This window comes from Aspergillus viridinutans, assembly GCF_018404265.1.
Source record: "Aspergillus viridinutans IFM 47045 DNA, scaffold_1, whole genome shotgun sequence".
In the NCBI taxonomy this organism is placed as follows: Eukaryota; Fungi; Ascomycota; class Eurotiomycetes; order Eurotiales; family Aspergillaceae; genus Aspergillus; species Aspergillus viridinutans.
Window position 1 is genome coordinate 2,243,961 of NW_025091217.1, and position 20,340 is coordinate 2,264,300.

The 20,340-nt window shown below is 50.8% G+C and overlaps 5 protein-coding genes across 5 annotated transcripts; 3 read left to right on the plus strand and 2 right to left on the minus strand.

Annotated features, from left to right (window-relative positions):
- Nucleotides 1-3,645: 3,645 nt before the first annotated feature.
- Aspvir_000663 (histone deacetylase complex subunit SAP30 Sin3-binding domain-containing protein) lies at nucleotides 3,646-4,386 on the plus strand (the record flags this gene model as incomplete). Its single annotated transcript, XM_043265798.1, has 2 exons — nucleotides 3,646-3,873; nucleotides 3,943-4,386. 2 exons carry the CDS (start codon nucleotides 3,646-3,648, stop codon nucleotides 4,384-4,386), a joined length of 672 nt encoding a protein of 223 aa, XP_043121733.1.
- Nucleotides 4,387-5,178: 792 nt separating this feature from the next.
- On the minus strand, nucleotides 5,179-8,308 carry bro1 (putative signal transduction protein BroA; the record flags this gene model as incomplete). The annotated part of the gene is made up of 3 exons (XM_043265799.1): nucleotides 5,179-6,291; nucleotides 6,352-7,948; nucleotides 8,031-8,308. 3 exons carry the CDS (start codon nucleotides 8,306-8,308, stop codon nucleotides 5,179-5,181), a joined length of 2,988 nt encoding a protein of 995 aa, XP_043121734.1.
- Nucleotides 8,309-9,119: 811 nt separating this feature from the next.
- Nucleotides 9,120-10,905, minus strand: Aspvir_000665 (putative mitochondrial DnaJ chaperone (Mdj1); the record flags this gene model as incomplete). Its single annotated transcript, XM_043265800.1, has 3 exons — nucleotides 9,120-9,297; nucleotides 9,366-10,606; nucleotides 10,693-10,905. 3 exons carry the CDS (start codon nucleotides 10,903-10,905, stop codon nucleotides 9,120-9,122), a joined length of 1,632 nt encoding a protein of 543 aa, XP_043121735.1.
- A 432-nt stretch (nucleotides 10,906-11,337) lies between these two features.
- Nucleotides 11,338-14,801, plus strand: Aspvir_000666 (endopeptidase La; the record flags this gene model as incomplete). Its single annotated transcript, XM_043265801.1, has 3 exons — nucleotides 11,338-14,293; nucleotides 14,366-14,583; nucleotides 14,646-14,801. 3 exons carry the CDS (start codon nucleotides 11,338-11,340, stop codon nucleotides 14,799-14,801), a joined length of 3,330 nt encoding a protein of 1,109 aa, XP_043121736.1.
- Nucleotides 14,802-17,304: 2,503 nt separating this feature from the next.
- Aspvir_000667 (protein kinase family protein) lies at nucleotides 17,305-19,998 on the plus strand (the record flags this gene model as incomplete). Its single annotated transcript, XM_043265802.1, has 1 exon — nucleotides 17,305-19,998. The coding sequence occupies one exon, from the start codon at nucleotides 17,305-17,307 to the stop codon at nucleotides 19,996-19,998; it is 2,694 nt and encodes an 897-aa protein (XP_043121737.1).
- Between the last annotated feature and the right edge of the window lie 342 nt (nucleotides 19,999-20,340).

Genomic DNA, 20,340 nt, shown 5'->3' on the forward strand with positions numbered 1-20,340 from the left:
AGATGTAGGTAATCACTTTCAGAAGAGGATCGCCCGGCGGCAAGTTCATGACGTGCTCTCTGGCGCAGACTTGGTGATACACCTGCTTGCGTCAGCGAGGCTCAGGAGAGAGCAAGACCCGGATCGATCGCCAATCGCAGCATGCGGTTGGACTTCTCGTTGTCAGAGATGAGACATTGACAGTGCCTATGTGCCTGTTGTCTGAGTCTCAACTGGAAAAGCGACAAGCACGAACCCCTTGGTTACACTCAATCACCAATTTTACTCCAACTTCTGAAAAGGAAACTGAAGTGCAACGTTGCGCATTCCGTAATCGTAACAACAGTGACATTTTGATGGCTTGGCGACTGTATGCGGGGGCGGGAATCCGGGGAAGAGCCACGGAATTGGGAATGGTCGATTATTACATCAAAGTTATTGATAACATATTGGGGTAACTGTCCTTCGATAGGTTTCTGTCTGGATAACCGAACCCTTGAGAAGTCAAGGTAGGGTGCTTATCAGTTACCAGTTGGGCAGTGTTATCAACAAGGCGTAACTCTTGGAGGGAATCCAAGGATCTGATTGCTCTCTGCCTTCTGGCTGAAAGTTGCAGCAAAACCATAGCTTGTAATTTTACAACCATTGCGGAAGGGTACAAAAGCGACGCTCTTGACAACTTGGGCCACGCACTTGGCCCCACAAGGCTCGAAATTGAGCGAATCAAAAAAAGAGACTGACGAAGTGAAAAAGAAATAGTCCCCACAGCTTCTGGAACAAGAAGCTCAACCAATTAGCCTGCAGAGACGATAACACGCTGATTTCGCTGGCTTTGCAGCCGCCCCCAGGTTGCGGGGCCGTTCTTCCGAAGCCTGGACATGATGACTAAGGCGGTTAGATAGGTAGTTTTCGGCAATAGACAGTGAGGCGGACACCGTGCCAATTGGTGGAAATAGACAGCTTGCGTTCTTCCTATCAGTCAGCCCAGGGCGGATAATTTCGTTTCTGCCAGCGCCTCTTAGTTCGGAGGATCAAGATCTTGTCATTATTCTCTTGATAGATTTAATTTATTTCCGGCTAAGACCGATGATCTGAGCTGGAGTTCGTCGGTTGGTCCTGTGGAAGAAGGGTCCATTGGATGAACATTACGCGGAGCAAAGCTCAGATTATCCGACAGAGATAACGTACATCTTCCTGAGACCCTAAAGATGAGGCGAGAGGCGAACGCGTCCGCTAGACCTTCCCCCTGCAGTTAATGCTCCCGGAGTTCATCCACCCCATGGAACGCATTATGTAATACCAAAAGACTAAGCATAAAGTTAAGGATACTCCGTAGGTAGTCCGTAAAATTATACCTTAGTACTAGGATTTGACGCTTGATAAATATATTTGCATGTGATGGACATTTATTATTTTGTCTGCTACGACATGGAGTTTACCAAAAGGGTCGGCTGGCAACTACCAGGGTCCCAGCGAGGTACAACCCGCAGTAAGGACCGATGGGCACTGATGACACGTCGCCTGAAAGCAGTTTACACCTCCGCCGGAATTTTCCGACAATGAGCCGAGTCACTATTGATTTTTTGATTTCCAGAAATTATCGGACATTGGCTTGAAGAGCACCGCATCCCCTGAATTGAGCTCGATTACTAGCAGTACGGAGTAGCGTGTTGATGGAGTATGGGGTAGACAAGCCGAGTCCTCTAGTTTAATCTGTACCTGACAGTCTAGACAACAATAGACTGAGCGTCAGATTAATTAAATGTCTTCTAGATTGTGGGTTCACATGCTGCAGAGCTACAGAGCTGCAGGTAACCTGGGATTGCATGATTTTGATTCTTCTCAATCAAAAATAATCAAAAATACTGTGACAAAAGGGCATTGTCTTCTCCGTACAAGAAGTACAGGCGCTCAGACAAGAAGGGAAAGGGACCGGACAATGACCGGATATTGCGTCATGTCAATGATTTGCGGCTAGTCCAGGAGTCGAGACATGGGCCTACCTAAGTGGCGGCCTTCTAGACGGCAATCTCCCGCTTCAGAATCCTTGATCAGTGGTACGAGCGAAAATTAGAGTGCAAACTGATATCACTGTAGCCTGCAGCAGTGTACCTCCCTAGCACTTGAAAGAATTGTAGCAAAGTAGGATTGAGTATTATTACGATTTACTTTAATACTTGAATCAACCAACGAGATCACAGATCCAAAGCCAGCTCAGCTGGGATCGGACGATTTCGGGGAGAAGCCGGTCCTTTCCCGGGCTGGGGCGAATTGCGAATGCAACTACCAAATTTGGAAGGGTCTCCCTCTCCGCAGTACCTGGAGAGAGTTCCAGTCCACATGCCGTATTTTATTTTCCATATCGTACCGTTTTCGAGACCACTACTCCATTTTTAGACTAGCCGAACATAGGAAAGGAAAAAGATGGAGGCTGTCAGCGACTCCCTCGGTGAAGAGGAAATTTTCCCCATCTCTTTTCCCTCTTCAGACTGGAGAGTAAGACTAAACAATTCTGTTCTAGTCCTCTACGGTATTCCTCCGGCATGTTCTTCCCGAGATTGTCTTCGAAAAATTTTCTTGACTTGCCGAGTCTGTCCCGATCCCGTGGTGGTCTGAGGCAATCTCCGTGGTCGATGAAATTTATTGTCAACCGGTAGTTCTCCGCTAGCAAGAGCTACTTAGGCTGTGTACTGGGGTCCAATCCTGTTCTCTCCGTAGGCTACCTGAGCTTACCATTCTAGGTAATCATGTAACTATTCCGGATTCAGGGGATGGACTTTCCTAAGTCAGTGTCTGAATTCGCGCTCCCCGATTTGCGAGAAATGACTCATTGATTCGAGGCACCACGTTCCACCAAATTGACCTTCTGTTTCTCGTCTTGACCTTCTCTTTGGGGATCCGAAGCAAACGCAAAGATAGCGGTGAGCAACAGGTTTCGACATTATCAACTCATCAGGCACCACCGCAAGTCACGAAAACCGATCGAGCCTTCATATCGATGCGGTACACCACGTCACAATGAGCGGTCGACTGCCGTGCTTTTGCTACAGATTGAAATTGCAAGTCCATGCGTACACCTCTCTGTAGACATTTAGTCCCTCCCAACTTCTTGATGAACAAGAATGATACTCCAAGCCCAAGACAGCGCCACTTCACGTGCGCCTGAACAAAGCCCTAATCATCAGCTTCAGCTGGGGTCATGCCCACAACTCTCTCAATCTTATGTCTTATGCTCCAACTTTCTCTTAGGATCAACTCCACCGCTGATCACTGTTCGCAATGCGACAGATTGAATCTGACACTTCATATTTACTCTCAATATGCTCATGGTGACTATCGATGAATCACATAATTAGGGCTGATGCCGTCACTAACCCTCAGCTACTAAGCCTAAAACAGCCAGATATGTCGCGCCTCGGTATTCTGCCGCGTGTCGCCGCCCGGCGTCAGAGCCGAAGTGGTTCCTGTTCATTCTTTTTATCGCCCAGAAACGACCCTACGCAATGATGATGGTTTGCTTTTGTTGACGTTCTAGCATGATCCTCGGTTGCGTTCTATGATTGTCCTGAAGACAAGCTCGTTTCGCTTGTCCATAGCTCAATCAGTCGACATCTTCGTTCCCGTACAATCTCCTTTCTCCTCCCTCATTTCTTCTCTTCCCCCCAAATGGCTCCCCCGCGACAGCGACCCGCAGGTGTCCAGGATGACTCTCGATCGGAAGCATCCAATGGCACGCGAGAGCAAAAGTCAACGACTGCAAAGGGCCGCAAGGTGGCCGGAGCCTCGTTGGCGCTGAGCTCCGGCTCTAGTCGGGAGGCCAAGGTCTCTGCAGCCGTTGCGAACGTCACCAGTGCCCCCGCCAATCCAGGCGACCAGGCAGACGACCTGCCCAAGGTATCATCGCAAATTGTCTTGTCCATCAGAGTCTTAATCAACCTGCTGACCTGTGACTACCTGGCGCAGATCCAATGGTCCGAATTGTCCCTCGATTTCCTCCACTCCTATCGCCACGCCTACAAACTCTCCTGCCCCAGCGCCTTCTCCAGCGACTATTCCCGCATCCTTCTCTCTCAAGGCATCGGCCTCCTGTCTCCCACCTCCATCGCCGCCCAACGTGCTAAGCTCCAGCAGCAAAATGAAACGAATGGCACAAACGGCATCACAAGCCATTCTCTCTCGGGCCGTACCCACCATCGCAAAGAATACGGACTCGGACCACCGGAAGGAAAAACCACACTGAATCGCACCATCGGCCAGGGCCGTGTGAGCAAGACCCAGCTGGCGACAGCCGTCCGCAAGCATTTCAACAGCGCCGCGCTGGCCGAGCAGGAAGCTATCGCTCGCTTTCTCTACAAGGTCCGAGAAGAAGGCAGGGGAAGACAGTTCCGGTTAAGGTTCCAGCCTTAGCTAGTTCGTCATTCTTCTTTTGTCTCTTGTTGTCACATCTTTTCCCCCTGTTATGGGACGGATGGTTCAGTCGATTTCTGCTTTCCTTTATCGGCGTTGGGCTGGAGCTTTGTATAACTGGTTGACTGGTCGGGCAAATTATTTTATCCTTACTCCTTTTTTTGGGCTTCCCACATCTCATCGCTCTCACTCATCCACGCGAGCATTTCAGCATTTCCCCTTTCTTCGTGATACCCCCTGAGTTTGTCTTTGTCCTCTCATGTGTTTTCTTCGTGTACGGACATATTGCTCCCATAGTTGTCTAGGTTCGTTACTCTTTTACGACTTGCACAATTACCGGTTTGTCTGGCGACAGGAATGCGCTGCAACTGCCGTGAACATTTCTTTTCTACCTGCAGGATGTGGTTGATCTTGATCGATGTTCTCTTACTTGTGGTGTATGTATGCATGTACCTCTGCATAGTTGCGTTGATAGGAACTATCACGCGTCTTCCGTGTTTGTATGGGATGATTGGTCAATGCAAGACCATAGCAATAGAACTCTCAAACACCGTGACATCATTTATATAGTCCCGCTGAACAACAGCATCATGATATAATATATGAGAGAATACTTGAGAGAAAATGATATAATTCGCGGGGTAAGAACAAAGATTTGACGGGAAAATACGGCAAAAGCATGAAAACCACAGATCATACAGCCAACGCCAGAATGCGAACCTTTCAACATCCCCTCCCAAATGTCTATCATACTTCATGATGGCTAATAGTTGAGATCTGTACCCGAGAGCCTCACTTCCACGCGTTGAGACCCGCCCACGGGTCGGTTGAGGAGGATGACTGAGACTGCGACTGTGCCTTGTGATGCTGGCTCGTCCCGTACGGCCTGTTTTGTGCGTATCCCCCGGGACCGGACGGGTATGGACCTGTAGAGGGTGGGTAGGATGGTTGCTGCGGGCGCGGCGGCGGTGGAGGGGGCACGTAACCTTGTGGCATGAACTGTGATGGAGCGGTTGGCGGTGCTGGATTCGAGTACCCGCTGTAGGGAGCGGGTGTGGACGAATAGTATTGCTGAGCGGGGGGAGGGGAGATCGAAGGGGGCACTGGATATGCCATCGGGTTGTAGCCCTCAGACAACGGTGCTGCAGCGCCCTGTTGGAACGGCTGCCCCTGCATGTAAGAGACCCCGCCTGGAGGAGCGGAATATTGACCATAAGGTGCGGGGGAATGGGAAAGAGGAATGCCATGTGGTTGGCCAGCAACACCAGGCGCAAAGTGTGGTGACATCTGAGGAGAGGCAATGCCTGGACCCGGATACCCGGGCGTCTTTACGGGTGGTGGAGGGGATTTGGCCTTTGAAGGGGCCGTCGATGGTGAGGGAGTAGACGTAGGTTTTGGCTCGGTCGACAGGCGCTCCATGAGCTGCCGTAGCTTCTCTCGTTCTCGGTCCTCCTGCTCCGTTGCAGTGCTCGCCTTCTCCCGCTCGATCTGCCCGAGGAGTTGAGCTCCTTCGGACCGTCGGTTGTTGATAAAGGTTTCAACATTCTTCTTCAGACTGTCCACTGTTTCACCCATTTCCGTGTAGAAAGTCTGCGCTTGCACGATTCCGGAGACCAGACCATTGAAGGCATCGTATATCTTCTTGTACCGGGCCATGACTGTGTTCCGTTGGCGGGTGATGGTTTCATATTTCGATTGCTCAGACCGTACGCGCTTATCCTGAAGCAAGTCCCCGTAAACCTTGGTGAGTTCCTTCATTAATGCGGCCTGTTTGTGATTGGCTTGGAGCAACCGGTTCTGGTGTGGACGAAACTTCTCCAACTCGGTCTCAAAGAGCTGACTTTCTTGTCCAGCAATTGACTTTTTGTTCAAGATCAAGACATTGGAAATATCGTCATTGTGGACCTGCATTTTTACCATTAGAACCAGGGCAAGGGCTGCTGAGAAGGTTCGGAGAATGTGTACCTTTTCTTTCAAGTCTTTCAGCACCTGAGACCGTTCCCGCTTCACTAGATTCAGCTTCTTCAGAATGGATTCCACCCTGGCAATTTGTTCTGCCACCGAAAGGCTTCCCTCATCGTAAACGTCATCTAGGAGGCTCCCCTCCTGAGTGGATGCATACGGACTGCCAACTCCATTCTTGCCCTTTCCGTGCTTCGATCCGGCTTTGATCATTGCGCGCTGAAACAAGACATCAGCCTCGTTTGTTTCGCCAGCAGAGCGCATTTCGTCGAAATCCGTCTCGTACTGTCTGAGGGTGGCTAGGAGCTGCGAGTCGCTGGCACTGGCCTCGTTAATGGTGTCCCGATACGTCCGAATGTCACTGCGTAGTGTAGTATTGAGCCTGGCACTAGGCTGCTGACTCCAGTCTGCCCCGTACTTCGATCGCATTTTTTCGCATACGCTCTCCTCTAGGTCGAGTTGTTTTGAGCATTGGTCTAACTGTGAAAGTATCTCGCCTTTCCGGTCCTGAAGGGTGTCAAACGCCTTAGTGAACGATTGATGGCCCGCTAGTTCCTGGCACCATTGTCGGAACTCGTCGTCGACCGTCATTTCTTGGTCCATGCCACCTTTGAGGATATTGAGGCTTCCCGGGAGTTTTAAGTAGTCAAGACTGGCAGCCATCTCGCTGTCCGCTGTCTCGACCTTTTCCGTTTCCGCTCGTATCAACTTGGCCTTTTCTTCGTCATAGAGACTAGCTGTCTCCGTCACGGACATCGGGACAAGCTTCTGGAATATATCTGGTCCAATGATACGTTGTATGTCTTGTCCCTGGTAAAGTTCACTCACGGGGATGGCCTTCGCTGCCGGCAGCTTGGCAACAGCGGACAGGCCAGCTTCGTTGGGAACGGGCTGATGGTAGATGAAGTCGTTGTCCTTCACAAAGGTGACCAGTTTGGCCTGCACATTCGCCTGGTGGTATTTGATGGTGTCAATGAGATTGGCCCCCGACTCGGAAGTCAGGTTCGAGTTGGGCGAGACCGACGACGGGAACGACTTGGCCCATCCCATTGCTGCAGTCGAGTTTTTGTCAGCCAGCTGCAGCCTAGCGATAGCAACCCCGTGCGAGTTGCTCTCACTGTCCGCCAAAGCTTGATAATACGAAGCCACCGAAGCCATGTGAGCCGCTTTCGCCTGGACAACGATGGCCCACGACTTGTCAAAGACACCCTTGGCATACTCCTGAATTCCTTCAGCGGCCTGCGAGTAAAGATAAGCCGCTTGACTGGCCAACTTGGCGAGGAACCCGGCTTTCTTTTGGTCCGCCACTTGTTTCTCGAAGAAGACCTCCTGCGCCTGAGCAAGTGTAATGTTGATCAATGTCTTGACTGTCTCCCGGTTAAGATCGGTCGAAGGGGCATGTAAGAAGTTCTCGTTGATGTACGTGAACATCCCTGCTGATGCCTGGAAGGAGTGGTATGCGGTTTTCAACCCGCTCTCTTCTGCGCGGTTCTGGTTGGCTGCATGACATGAGAGGACGGCGGAGATATTAAAAATGATCGACGCCTTTTCGTAGGCCAACGAGTACTGAGAGGTCGGTTTGTGGGTAAAAGCATCATACCTGTCATGGGACGATTATGCGTCGATCAGCAAAAGTGAACGATTCAGCCAGAGGTGCCTGTCAACAAGCCGGGAAGCCATACCATGTAAAGGAGATTTTGATGTGATTTTCATCGACAGGGAACCTCAAGTCCAAAAGCTCAAGCTGCCCATAATACCGGTATAGTAGATCGCGGCCCGTCGCGCTGTCCTTTCCAGCACCCCTCATGTCCTGTCGTAGGCGGTTCAGGGTTGCGCATTCTTGATTGTATCGTTCCGGATCTTCCCCGTAACTCTGTCTAATATAATCCTTGAGAGGCCGAATCCAATCGATCTCGTTGGTCTGCTTTAACGGACATGACAGCATCGGAGACTGAACCATGTTGACGATCGCTCGGAGCGGGGGCTCCCATCAACGCGCAGAGAGAGGTTAGAGGTATAAAATAATCCGGATCCCAAGTTAACAGCGAGCAATGCAGATATGATATTGAATGGTGGAAGATGGGGACAGGTCGACGTATCGGGGACTGTGATGTGATGGAGCTGTGCTGCTGTGGGGTAGCCAGGAAGGGGGCACGGCCTAACGTATGTTAGTTAGTCCAGGGAGCCAAGATATATGACGAACATGGTGGAAACGGTGAGGAGACTGACAGCTAAACAATATAGGCGCAAGAAGCACAGTCTGCGCAGCGAGCAGAATTCACAAGAGAGGGTTGAAAGCTCTTCTGGATGAAGATAAGAGGGGCAATGACTGCCTAAATAGGCGGAATTGACTGAATAAATAGTGCCGACCGTCAGCAGAGCAACAGAAGCTTCGGATGGGCGCCAAAGCAGAAACACTCAGTGGATTCGCGGCTGGATACTGATGTCAATTCAAGTGAAAAGTAGAGATGTCTTCTTCATGTTGCAGCTCAGGTAGTCCTAATAGTACATTCATGCATGCTCACATACAAGCCAGAATCCCCCAATAATTTCTCGTCTAACCGTCCACGCAGCGGTCAAAAAGGAGGTATAGACAGACGCCGAAAACATCCCACCATGATGATGATGAACAGGAACCACAAACAAACACCATCTCGCCGGCGCTATGATATATATCCAAAAGAAAACAAGTTTAATACATTTCAGAAAATGAAGTAAATCCATAGTATGCAAATTTCAGCTGTACAGGTCGAGGAGCTCGGGCCAGGGGATTATTTGCTTTCCTTGTCGCTCTTTTTGGCGTTGCCAGACTCTTTCTTGCTTGGATTGCTGGCGGAGTTGCCACCGTCTCCGTTCTTTGTGCTATTCACGAGCTTGTGCCAGGCGGACTTGAGGAAACCTTCGTTCTTCTGGGACTCATTGGGGGCGTTGCCAGCTTCTGATGGAGGACTATTTCGCGCACGTACCATGGTCAGCATTTTCTACCGGGGGAACATTTTGCAACCAATCATCCTTACCTGTCCTTCCCGATGTTCATCGTCCGTCGAGCAGTCTTGTCGTTCATCTCATCGGCAAGGACTTCCAGAATCGTGCGCTGGTTGGCCGTCAAGTACTTTGGCATGGCGACCTTGAACTCAACCTTCAGGTCACCTGTTGGTGTGTACCCTCTGGCCCGACCTCCCAGCTTCTTCATGCCCATTCCGGAGAGCGTGATCCGATCGCCAGTGCCGGTTCCGGTGGCTACCTTTACTTTGACTTCGCCATCCAACGTGGGTATGGTCACTTCACCGCCGAGCAGAGCAGTGGTGAGGGGAATGGAAGCAGTGTAGAGGATGTCGGAACCGGAGCGACTGAAGCGATGGTCAGGCGCGACCCGAATAGAAACGTAAAGATCGCCTCGTTGAGTGCGACTACCAGGGGTGGCTTGCGTTCCTGTAGGAGGCGCGTCTCCTTCGCCTGCCACCCTCAGCCGCATGCCGTCCTCAACACCACCAGGGATGTCGACTGTGATAGTTTTCTTGTCCCGAACGACTCCGTTACCTCTGCAAGTACCACATTCAGAACCCCGAGGAACGATCATGCCTGCTCCTCCACAAGCATCACAAGTGGCTGCCACCTGAAAACCACCCTGCATGAAGTGCACACGAGTGCCAGAGCCGTTGCACTGGCGACATTGCGATCGCTTGGCACCCTCTTTCAGGCCGTCGCCTTTGCAAGTACCGCATTCAGTTAAGGGCGTGATGACAACATCTTTTGTTGTACCCTTGGCAGCCTCCATGAAGGAGATATTGGTCTGGACCTCAATGTCCTCGCCTACCAAAATCTCCTGGAAAGGGCTGCGTCTGCCCCGGCCACTGCGACGTGCGCCGCCCGTAAAAGCACCGAATAGATCCTCGAAGTTGATATCCGCAGCGAAACCGCCAGGGAAACCCCCGCCAAACCCGTGAAAGCCACCAGCACCGGCGAACGGGTTGCCACCAGCTGCGGCGTTGGGATCGAAACCGCCGTTTTGATCGAATGCGGCGGAACCGAATCGGTCGTAAGTCTCTCTCTTTTTGGCGTCGGATAATAGTTCGTAGGCTGACTGAGCCTCCGCAAATTTTTCCTTGGCGTTCGGGTCTTTGTTGGTATCTGGATGATATTTTTTTGCCAATCCATAGTAAGCCTTCTTGATGTCTCCTGCCGAAGCATTCCTATCCACTCCTAAAACCTTGTAAGGATCGGGAACAGCAGCAAGAGTTGCAGTCGTGTGAAAGCTCTGTGAAGAAGAATTTGAGTCAGCAACTATTCAGATACAATCACGATGTAGATACCATTCTGGACAAATAACCGACAAGTACTTACCCTTGCCGAGATGATCGAGGGGAATCTCCTAGCATAGACGCCATCACGCGAACGATTCCCGGAGGATGCGATTGTCGAGACATGGTAGGTTCGAACATGAGTCGATGATCGGACTTTGTTCGCTGGGGTCTGATTTGAGCATTGTCGTGAAGTCCGCAACAGACGAGCGGGGATAGCCGCAGCTTTAGGCATTGCCGCGGCAGTGGAATTCATGTTGGATATCGATGGTGTAGTGAATGAGTGAGGATGTTGACGGACCAAAAAGACACGAGCATAAAAAAGTCAATGGCGCTAATGTAAAGAAGACCCGACTACTAGGCAGGGGAACATCGCAATCGAAGTTTTGCCGAACCTGAAGCTTTGTGGTCTTTTAGAAGCTTCTCGAGTCGGCTGTTGAAAAAGTTCCCCGAATCCGACCGGAGAAACGATGATGCGCCGGGTTGCTGCTGATGATGAAAGCGCCTGCTCAGCTACCGAAAGTGTCACTCGACTTCCGTTGAGTAGACTAATGCTTTCTCTGGTCTTCCTCTATTAATTTTGTTCTCTACAGCTTCTTTTTCTCGCTTACCCTCTTCGTTATAGATATACAAACGGAGTTTCCTGCATACCCCTTCTCTACTTCCTTTCGTTCCTCAACACAATAGCATGCTCCGCGGCCAGTCACTCCCCTGGAGAGCCGCGCTCCACCAGACGCCACGGCCGTTAGTCCTTCGACCTCTACTTCCTTTCGCTCGAAACAATGCTTCTGTACGTTCGAACTTGAGTTTATCCCGCCTCTCTCGCTCGCCCTCACTGTCTCCGCGCGCCTTTTCTACGAGCTCTATCCGACGAAGAGAGAAGCCTCCATCGGGGGACGAGAAGGAAGACTCAAATCTGCAAGAGCAGAAGGATTCGAACGAACAAAAGGACGGCGACCGATCCCCTGAAAGTCGAAGAAGGGCACCCGACTCCACAGGGAGGGAACCGGGAGCTCCGACATCGGGCTCTGGACGGCGGAGAGATAAAGTAGTGGGGGAGAGGGAGCAGCGCGGAGTGGAGGAAGATGCAAAGAAAGAAAACAGCGCCATAGAAGGGAAGTCGGATACTACTGAGAATCCGTCTCCCATCCCTGTCAGTGGAGGGGGCTCTTCGGACTCGAAATCCTCTGCGAGCAACGGCGGGAACGAAGATGGTGGACGGAGGGGTAAGAAAGGCTCAGGTGATAGGGCTTTACAGAAGCCATCCGTTCCGGAGGTCTATCCTCAGGTCATGGCTATCCCCATTGCCAAGCGGCCTCTGTTCCCCGGCTTCTACAAAGCGATCACCATCCGAGACCCGAATGTAGCAACAGCAATCCAGGAGATGATGAAACGAGGACAACCGTACGTGGGGGCCTTCTTATTTAAAGATGAGAATGCGGATGGCGATGTGATTGAAAATCTTGATGACGTGTACGATGTTGGAGTGTTCGCTCAAATTACTGCTGCGTACCCTCTTCGTGGAGAAGCCAGCGGCGTGACAGCCGTCCTTTATCCTCATCGTCGGATCAAGATTTCGTCTCTTCTTCCTCCTGGTGAACAGACTAAGCCTGGCAACGGTGAGGACAAGGCTCCCGAAAAGCGGGGGGACGTTGTGGCGAGCTTTGAAGAGGGCGGGGCCGAACCCGCCCCCAAGGATCTCTACGAGCCTACTTCTTTCTTGCGCAAATACCCCGTCAGCTTGGTGAATGTGGAGAATTTGGCGGAGGAGCCTTTTGACAAGAAGAGTGCTATCATCCGTGCGGTGACCAGTGAGATTGTCAACGTCTGCAAGGAGATTGCCAGTTTGAACCCCCTCTTCCGTGACCAGATTTCCGCATTCTATACCGACCAGTTTCCGGGTAATCTCAGCGATGAGCCAGCTAAATTGGCAGACTTTGCCGCCGCAGTCTCTGCTGGAGAACTACATGAGATGCAAGAAGTTCTGGAGATTATGAACATTGAAGAGCGACTTCCAAAGGCGTTAGTAGTGTTGAAGAAGGAACTGATGAACGCACAACTCCAGTCTAAGATATCCAAGGACGTCGAGGCAAAGATTCAGAAACGTCAGCGTGAGTATTGGCTGATGGAGCAGATGAAGGGCATCAAGAGAGAGTTGGGTATTGAATCCGACGGCAAGGACAAACTGGTAGAGAAGTTCAAAGAAAAGGCATCGAAATTGGCCATGCCGGAGGCTGTCAAAAAGGTGTTTGACGAGGAGATCAACAAACTGGCTCACCTTGAACCGGCCGCATCGGAATTCAACGTTACTCGGAACTACCTTGACTGGCTGACTCAAATCCCATGGGGTCAGAAGAGTGTGGAGAATTTTGGTATCAAGCATGCCATGACTGTCTTGGACGAAGATCACTACGGCTTGAAGGATGTTAAGGATCGTATCCTTGAATTCATTGCGGTTGGAAAGCTTCGCGGGACTGTGGAAGGCAAGATTCTCTGCCTTGTAGGACCCCCAGGTGTCGGAAAGACCAGTATCGGGAAGTCGATCGCCCGAGCTCTGAACCGGCAGTATTACCGGTTCTCCGTTGGAGGTCTCACGGATGTTGCTGAGATCAAGGGACATCGTCGGACCTACGTGGGTGCGCTTCCCGGTCGCATCATTCAAGCCCTCAAGAAGTGCCAGACCGAGAATCCTCTGATTCTAATTGATGAGGTGGATAAGATCGGACGAGGTCATCAGGGCGACCCATCATCGGCCCTGCTCGAACTTCTAGACCCGGAACAAAACTCATCCTTCCTCGATCATTACATGGATGTTCCAGTCGATCTGTCGAAGGTTCTCTTCGTTTGCACGGCCAATGTTACAGATACCATTCCTCGGCCTCTGTTGGACCGCATGGAGCTCATTGAGCTGTCCGGTTACGTCGCGGATGAGAAGATGGCTATTGCTGAGCGCTACCTTGCACCTTCTGCGAGGGAACTCACGGGTCTGAAGGATGTCGACGTTACGCTCCAGAAGGACGCTATCGAGGAATTAATCAAATCGTATGCCCGCGAGAGCGGTGTTCGAAATCTGAAGAAGCAGATTGAGAAAGTCTATCGCAAAGCGGCTTTCAAGATTGTCCAGGATCTTGGCGAGGAGGTTCTTGGCGAAGACAAGGCTCTTACCGACGAAGGTAAAGCCGCGCAGGAGGAATCGAAGAAGGAGACTGAAGAAGGAGATCCTATGGATCCCCCTACCGATCCCGAGAAATCGACAACGGAGACTCCACGTCTCGCGCTCAAGGTCCCTGAGAGCGTGCATGTCAGTATCGGCAAAGACAGCCTTACAGATTACCTTGGTCCTCCTGTCTTCACAGCGGACCGACTCTACGAGATTTTCCCCCCTGGTGTTACAATGGGTCTGGCCTGGACCAGCATGGGCGGAGCCGCACTGTACGTCGAGTCAATTCTGGAGAATGCTCTGACTCCCGAATCACGGCCTGGTATCGACATCACAGGAAATCTGCAGCCTGTGATGAAGGAATCCACGCAGATTGCATACTCTTTTGCAAAGTCGGTTTTGGCTAAGCAGTTTTCGGAGAACAAATTCTTTGAGAAGGCGAAACTTCATATGCATTGCCCTGAAGGTGCTGTTCCCAAGGATGGTAAGTCGAGGAAAAAAAATCTTAGCCAATACTACCCTTTCTTTTGAATGGAGGTCTAACAAGTGGATTCAGGTCCGTCTGCCGGCATCACCATGGCCACTTCTCTTCTTTCGCTGGCGCTGGATCACCCTCTCGACCCGACAATAGCAATGACGGGAGAACTGACCGTGACGGGCAAAGTCCTTCGTATCGGCGGCTTGCGGGAGAAGACGGTGGCTGCTCGTCGTGCTGGTGCGAAGAAGATTATCTTCCCTGCAGACAATATGTCCGACTGGCTAGAGCTACCGGAGGTGAGTAGATTCCATAATATATTATCTCTTCGGTACATTCATCGAGCTGACAATATATGCAGAACATCAAAGCTGGTATTGAAGGCCATGCAGTGAGCTGGTACTCGGAAGTGTTCAACATTCTCTTTGCCGAGCTCGACAGGGACGCGGCCAATAAGATTTGGCAGAAGCAGCTTGCAGGGACGCCAAAGAAGGAACCTCGCGAAGAGGATGATTGAAAGAGATCATGAGCAGGTTTCAACGTCGCCGTAATACATAATTCGGCCGCTGCTATGCTATGTATCTCACGTTGATTCATTGCGATTGCTTTGATGCCTGAGGCGTTCATTATGGGAAGCATGGGTCCGGAGTTTATGTTTCGTAGATTTGAGTTGGGACTAACGATTTCGCTTCGACGGTGTCTACAAAGCAAACCTCGTTTGGATACTGCATGTTGCCTTCGTCTCTTCTGGACTAGGACCAGACAAATATGGGCGCCGACTGCGGCCAGAGGATTCATGAAAACTATTCTCCGCTCTTCAAGAAAAGGTCTTTGCGACGGGTTTGTACCGGTCGTGTTGCATGGGAAACGTGGGCGGTACAGTGCATCTTCAACTTCTTGTTGGAGAGATCCTGTTGTCGTCTGTATGTATATATGAAGACGTGGTGGGTTCTTGATCTTGCCAGCTCGGCCTGGGAAGTGGCAAGCCTGCCAGTGAAAATATCATACAAACCTATCATATTCACAAGCCAGAAAAGGATATCCTTGTACTATTGCCAAACCTGACCGGGAAACTGGTCAAAATGGACCTGTGCCGATGCAATTTCTGACCATCAGACGGAACCTCTTTGACCTGCTCAACACGCGCAGACACTAAGATCGACTCGAATCGGCTGCACATGAACGGACGGGTTCTTTAGGTCCTCTGAACTTGGAATGACACTGAGATGTACTAGTAGTACACCGCACTTTAGGTCTTGTGTATCGCTGATGAAGTAGTACGACTCGGGAGTTCCATCTGATGTCAAGCTTGAGAGCAGGAGAGGGTAAGTGATTGGTGTTGGATATCTTTCTGCGTTGATTGGATGCACTGGCTGGGTTCTGGTCGTTCTATGGAAGCATCACTTTGAAACTCTATACTTTATCTAATAGATGACGCCGGTAACTATAACCTCAGCCTCGTCCTGCATCTTTTCTTTCTACTTTGCTTCTGTTTATTGTCCGGGTTCCATGTTGTTCAAGTATTTTGATGATCCGCCATGGTTGGCTACCTACCGACCTGCAATGCAATGGTAGGTTTGTCGCGATGTCTTCGACTGTCTCACCATGCGCGTAGAGCGATATGCTGGTTGGGTCAACGCCATCGCTCATCATCATCAGCATCGTTATCTCGTCTGTATGTTATGGATGGGAGAAGTACAAGGGACAATTGGAGTATACGCTGTCGTGCGCCAGCACATGAGAATACCGATACATACGCTGAAACCTTTGGGAAGGCTAAGGTACCTACATACTCCGAATAGCCAACTGGAACAGGCGAACTAAGGCTTCGAGAAAGATTTGGGCTGTGCATTAATATCTACCTAATGCATCAGGAAGAAAAGGGATGCAGGTTCACTGGGTCGTTTTGCTGGCGCTGCGAATTGGATACCAGATTCGAATTACAAGGCTGTCGCAATTGAGTATTTACCGAGATGTCCTAGTTATCTATCCGTGGTGTGTGAGAAAAGATGATGCCTTCGTAACTCTTCTATACAGATATGTCAGGCACATATCAGGCCGCCATACAGCTTCAATATTCCATTTGTGCGTTTGGTATTGAGTGTTAGTCTAGTATCTATCTCAAAGGATGTTTGAGTAACATCATTTCTGGTGATCAACAATTTTCTCTAGGATTTCTTTTGTTGTTTTTGTTTTTCTGTTATTGCTCCGTTGTGCGGGACATCTCCAGCTATCCTGTTTTATACTCCGTAAATTGACTATCCCAATGCAAGGACTAATCCAGGAGGAAGGAGGGGTGACGGATCATTATATTGCTGCTCCAACCATTATCCTTAGTTCAGTTAGATGTCAGAAAGAAGACTTGGATCTAAACGAGTAGACGCCTTGCAGGCTTGCAGCAAGCAGGGCAAAACCACCATCAAACTGTTGCCCATTGGCAATTATCCATCTATCATATCTTTTTCCTCTTGCATCTTCAAGTATCGAGTCTACGTATCTATCTATCTATCTATCTGTCTGTCCGTCCGAAGACTACTCAGTTTCGTGATTCTTTTATCGCCGCCACAAGAATTTCCCTGACTCCTGATGCCCTTCACCTTGACTCATTCTACCTCGCCCTCATTGTTCGATCCTCATTAGGCAGTCAAGAGGAAAAAAACCAACCCAGCCACAGCCCAAGCTGGCACGGACGAAGCAAATTTTCATACGACCTAAATTCAAACCTCACCGACTTCTCAAGGGAACAATATAGAAAACAGGAAAAAAATTTTTCTTCTTGTTGTTTTTTTGTTTTTGTTCTCTTTTCCCAATCATCTTTTCGCGTCTCTCTCTTCTATCTCTCCCCTCTGTCTTCAGGTTGTTCGATTAGACAGGTGAAAAACCGGCTGCAGCACCAGTGAATTGATTGCTATCGTCCTTTCTCCCAGCGCCGGCCTCAATTCTTATGGACGTCGGGAATCCAGTTGGCGGGGTGTTCAAGTCGTTCCTTGCACGACCGTGGAGCGACCGAATCGATCTGTATGGCCATCTCCATCGCAGACAGTTCCTATAGCCCCACGAGGCACCTGGGTTTTCTGCTTGACCCAGAAAAGGTCAACCCTCGCCCCAAACAGAGCATGTGGCATCGACTCGGTCTTCGAAGACTGCTTGGCCGTGATGATCGCGACTTATCCTCCCGGTCACCTTCTGGTGACTCCTCGCCTCCCGCAAACCCTTCTTCCACAGCAAACAACAACGGCAATGCCCACCATTCCTCCAAACCCCACGATAACCTGACCCGCAGACTTTCTCGCAGGGTAGGTGTCGGTCTGCCCCGTTCAACAACATTCAAGAGACAGGATTCGGAACGACGAGATCGTCTAGCCCCCGTCGAACCAGAGCCCCGTCGTGCCGTTTCCGCCGACCGTCGTCGCCCGTTGAGCGCCCAGCGGACCAGGTCCCCACAGCCCACCGTGGACCCCAGATTGTCCGCGCCCGAGGTTCCATGGCACGACCACGCGGAAGAACCCACGGTGGAGGAAGTTGAACCACCCGCGACGACGAATGATGACAGTGAGGTTATGTCCGATTGGAATCCGTGTCCCGAGGTCGCGGATGTGCCCGAACAGCCGCCGGAGGATCTGATTGAGATGGAGTTGGAAAAGCGATGGATACTGAATCTGAGTATGCATTTTCGTGACCGGTCCGAGCGCGAGAAATTTTTCGTCACCTATGCAGAGGCCCCCAACCGATGGCGCAGAGTCACCATTTCTTGCGATTATCGGGGGGCTCCTCCCGATTCGCTTGAGCAGGATCTGAAGGAATTACGCTACCAGCGAGACAAGTGCGCTCGAATATACGAGTCTATCCGAGAGTCGCTTCCAGAGATTCAGTTTTACGACACAGTCACAAACCTGAAATTGGAGACGCGTGATGGCCGGCTCCATGTGCACGTCACCGAAGACGTAAACGAAATCATCCCCTACCCTCCGACCTCCTGCATCGGCCATTTGCCGGAGGCTCGCCTTGTCCCTGAATATCAGCTGCATTTCGAGGCGCATCTGTCGGGCTTCGTGTACAATGTCCGACTGGATGGCAAGAACTATATCAAAAAGGAAATTCCCGGTCCCGACACGGTCGACGAGTTTCTCTACGAGATCAACGCTCTACATGCCCTCAACGGTTCACCAAACGTCATTCAAGTGGAAGGGATTGTTGTCAACGACCGGCGAGATGTCGTCAAGGGTCTACTTATCAGTTACGCCGAGCAGGGGGCATTGGTTGACATTTTGTATGAGCAGCGGGGCACAATCTCCTGGGAGCGGCGAGCGCGGTGGGCGAGGCAAATCGTCCAGGGCCTGGGTGAGATTCACGAGTCGGGATACGTGCAAGGAGACTTCACATTGTCGAACATCGTGGTGGACGCCGATGACAACGCCAAAATCATCGATATCAACAGACGAGGCTGTCCTGTGGGATGGGAGCCCCCTGAGATTGCCGCCAAGATCGAGAGCAACCAGCGAATATCCATGTACATCGGGGTCAAAACCGATCTTTATCAGCTAGGAATGACGCTGTGGGCGCTGGCCACCGAGGAAGACGAACCTGAACGGCAGCCTCGGCCCCTCTTGCTGGGCGAGGAGGTGAACGTGCCTGATTGGTATCGCAGGATTGTATCAATCTGCTTGAGTCCTTCTCCTCGACACAGGCTCTCGGCAAAGGAGCTCCTGGTCTTCTTCCCGCAGGAGCTTTCAACAACACCGCAATTCCACTCGACGCATCTTCCACATGGAGGCCTCGGGGTTGGACTGTACAACAGCCCGTTACCTTTATATAATGCTCGTGCCATTACTACAGCGGCACCTTTTGCCGGTCCAAACAACCGGCCATTTTATCAACCTGGTCATTTCCATGAAAGAGCAGTTTCTCTGGACGAGTCAGGGTCTCGGCTATATGCCAATAGCGTAGAGTCCTTTCCAGCATACGCTGCTGGGGAAGACTGTTACAGTCTGTCACTGGACGACGAAAAAATGCCGACCACAAATGAACACTCAAACTCCACGCACGAGTACGCAGCCGACAATCGCCCCTGTGAGGTGACTTTTGATTCTCGAAATCCCCAGACGAATGGCCAACGCCCTCACTCCTCTACCGATAGAGGCGTACCCGAAAACAATCTTCGCAACCACATCCCCGACCGTGGTGGAGCAAATGAGAGAGGACGACACACTAGCGGGGGAGACTCTATCCATCAAGCATATCCTGTCGATCAATCAGCGAACTCGTTACATTTCCAGATTGACCATATCCCGGCGGAGCTGGCGGGTGTCGGTCGAAATCCAGCCTGCTCTTCAGGCAGCACGAGAGAACCATCTTCAAGATCGGTGAAATACCATACGTCCTCTGCTTCATCAGCAACAACTCAATCTACTCATCCACATTTCTCCTCGACGGTGGACCTTGAGTGTCCCTATATCCCGAAGGGTAACTGGTCCACCGAAGCGTCAACACACGCCGTATCATCCCTTCTACATTCAGTCTTACCAATCAACCCCGCATCGAGTGTAAAGAAGCAAAAGTCTGCGGATCTGAATACAGACCGAATATCACAGTCGGCCATTCGCTCCGCTTTCAACTATCCAAAGCATGGTCTCTTGGAGCAAACACCCTATTTGAGCGAATCTCATCTGCCCATCAACCCAGCAATCCCCAACAATTCCTCGGCATCAATATGACAGTGGGTGCATATTAGAAACTAAAAGCCTTTCTCACGACTCAGCATTTCTTCCCAATGATTTAGCCAGGCCTCAGACCCATGGCCTCAAAGTGCTTGATACCCTTGATACACGTTTATGCTCGCGCTGTACAGTTACCCCGTTGGCGTCCCTTCCCATATTTTCTCCTTCGTTCGAATGGACGAGACTCGCGGAAAGTCGATAAAGGCGAACCTGGAGTTTTGGTTTCTACTATTCAGTCTCTTGTTGGTACGGCTCTTGCGCCATCGTTGAATAGAACCCAACCGCAACTATTGCTCATACTCGGTTGAGATACCAGGGCATTGGAAGTTGAAACATTCA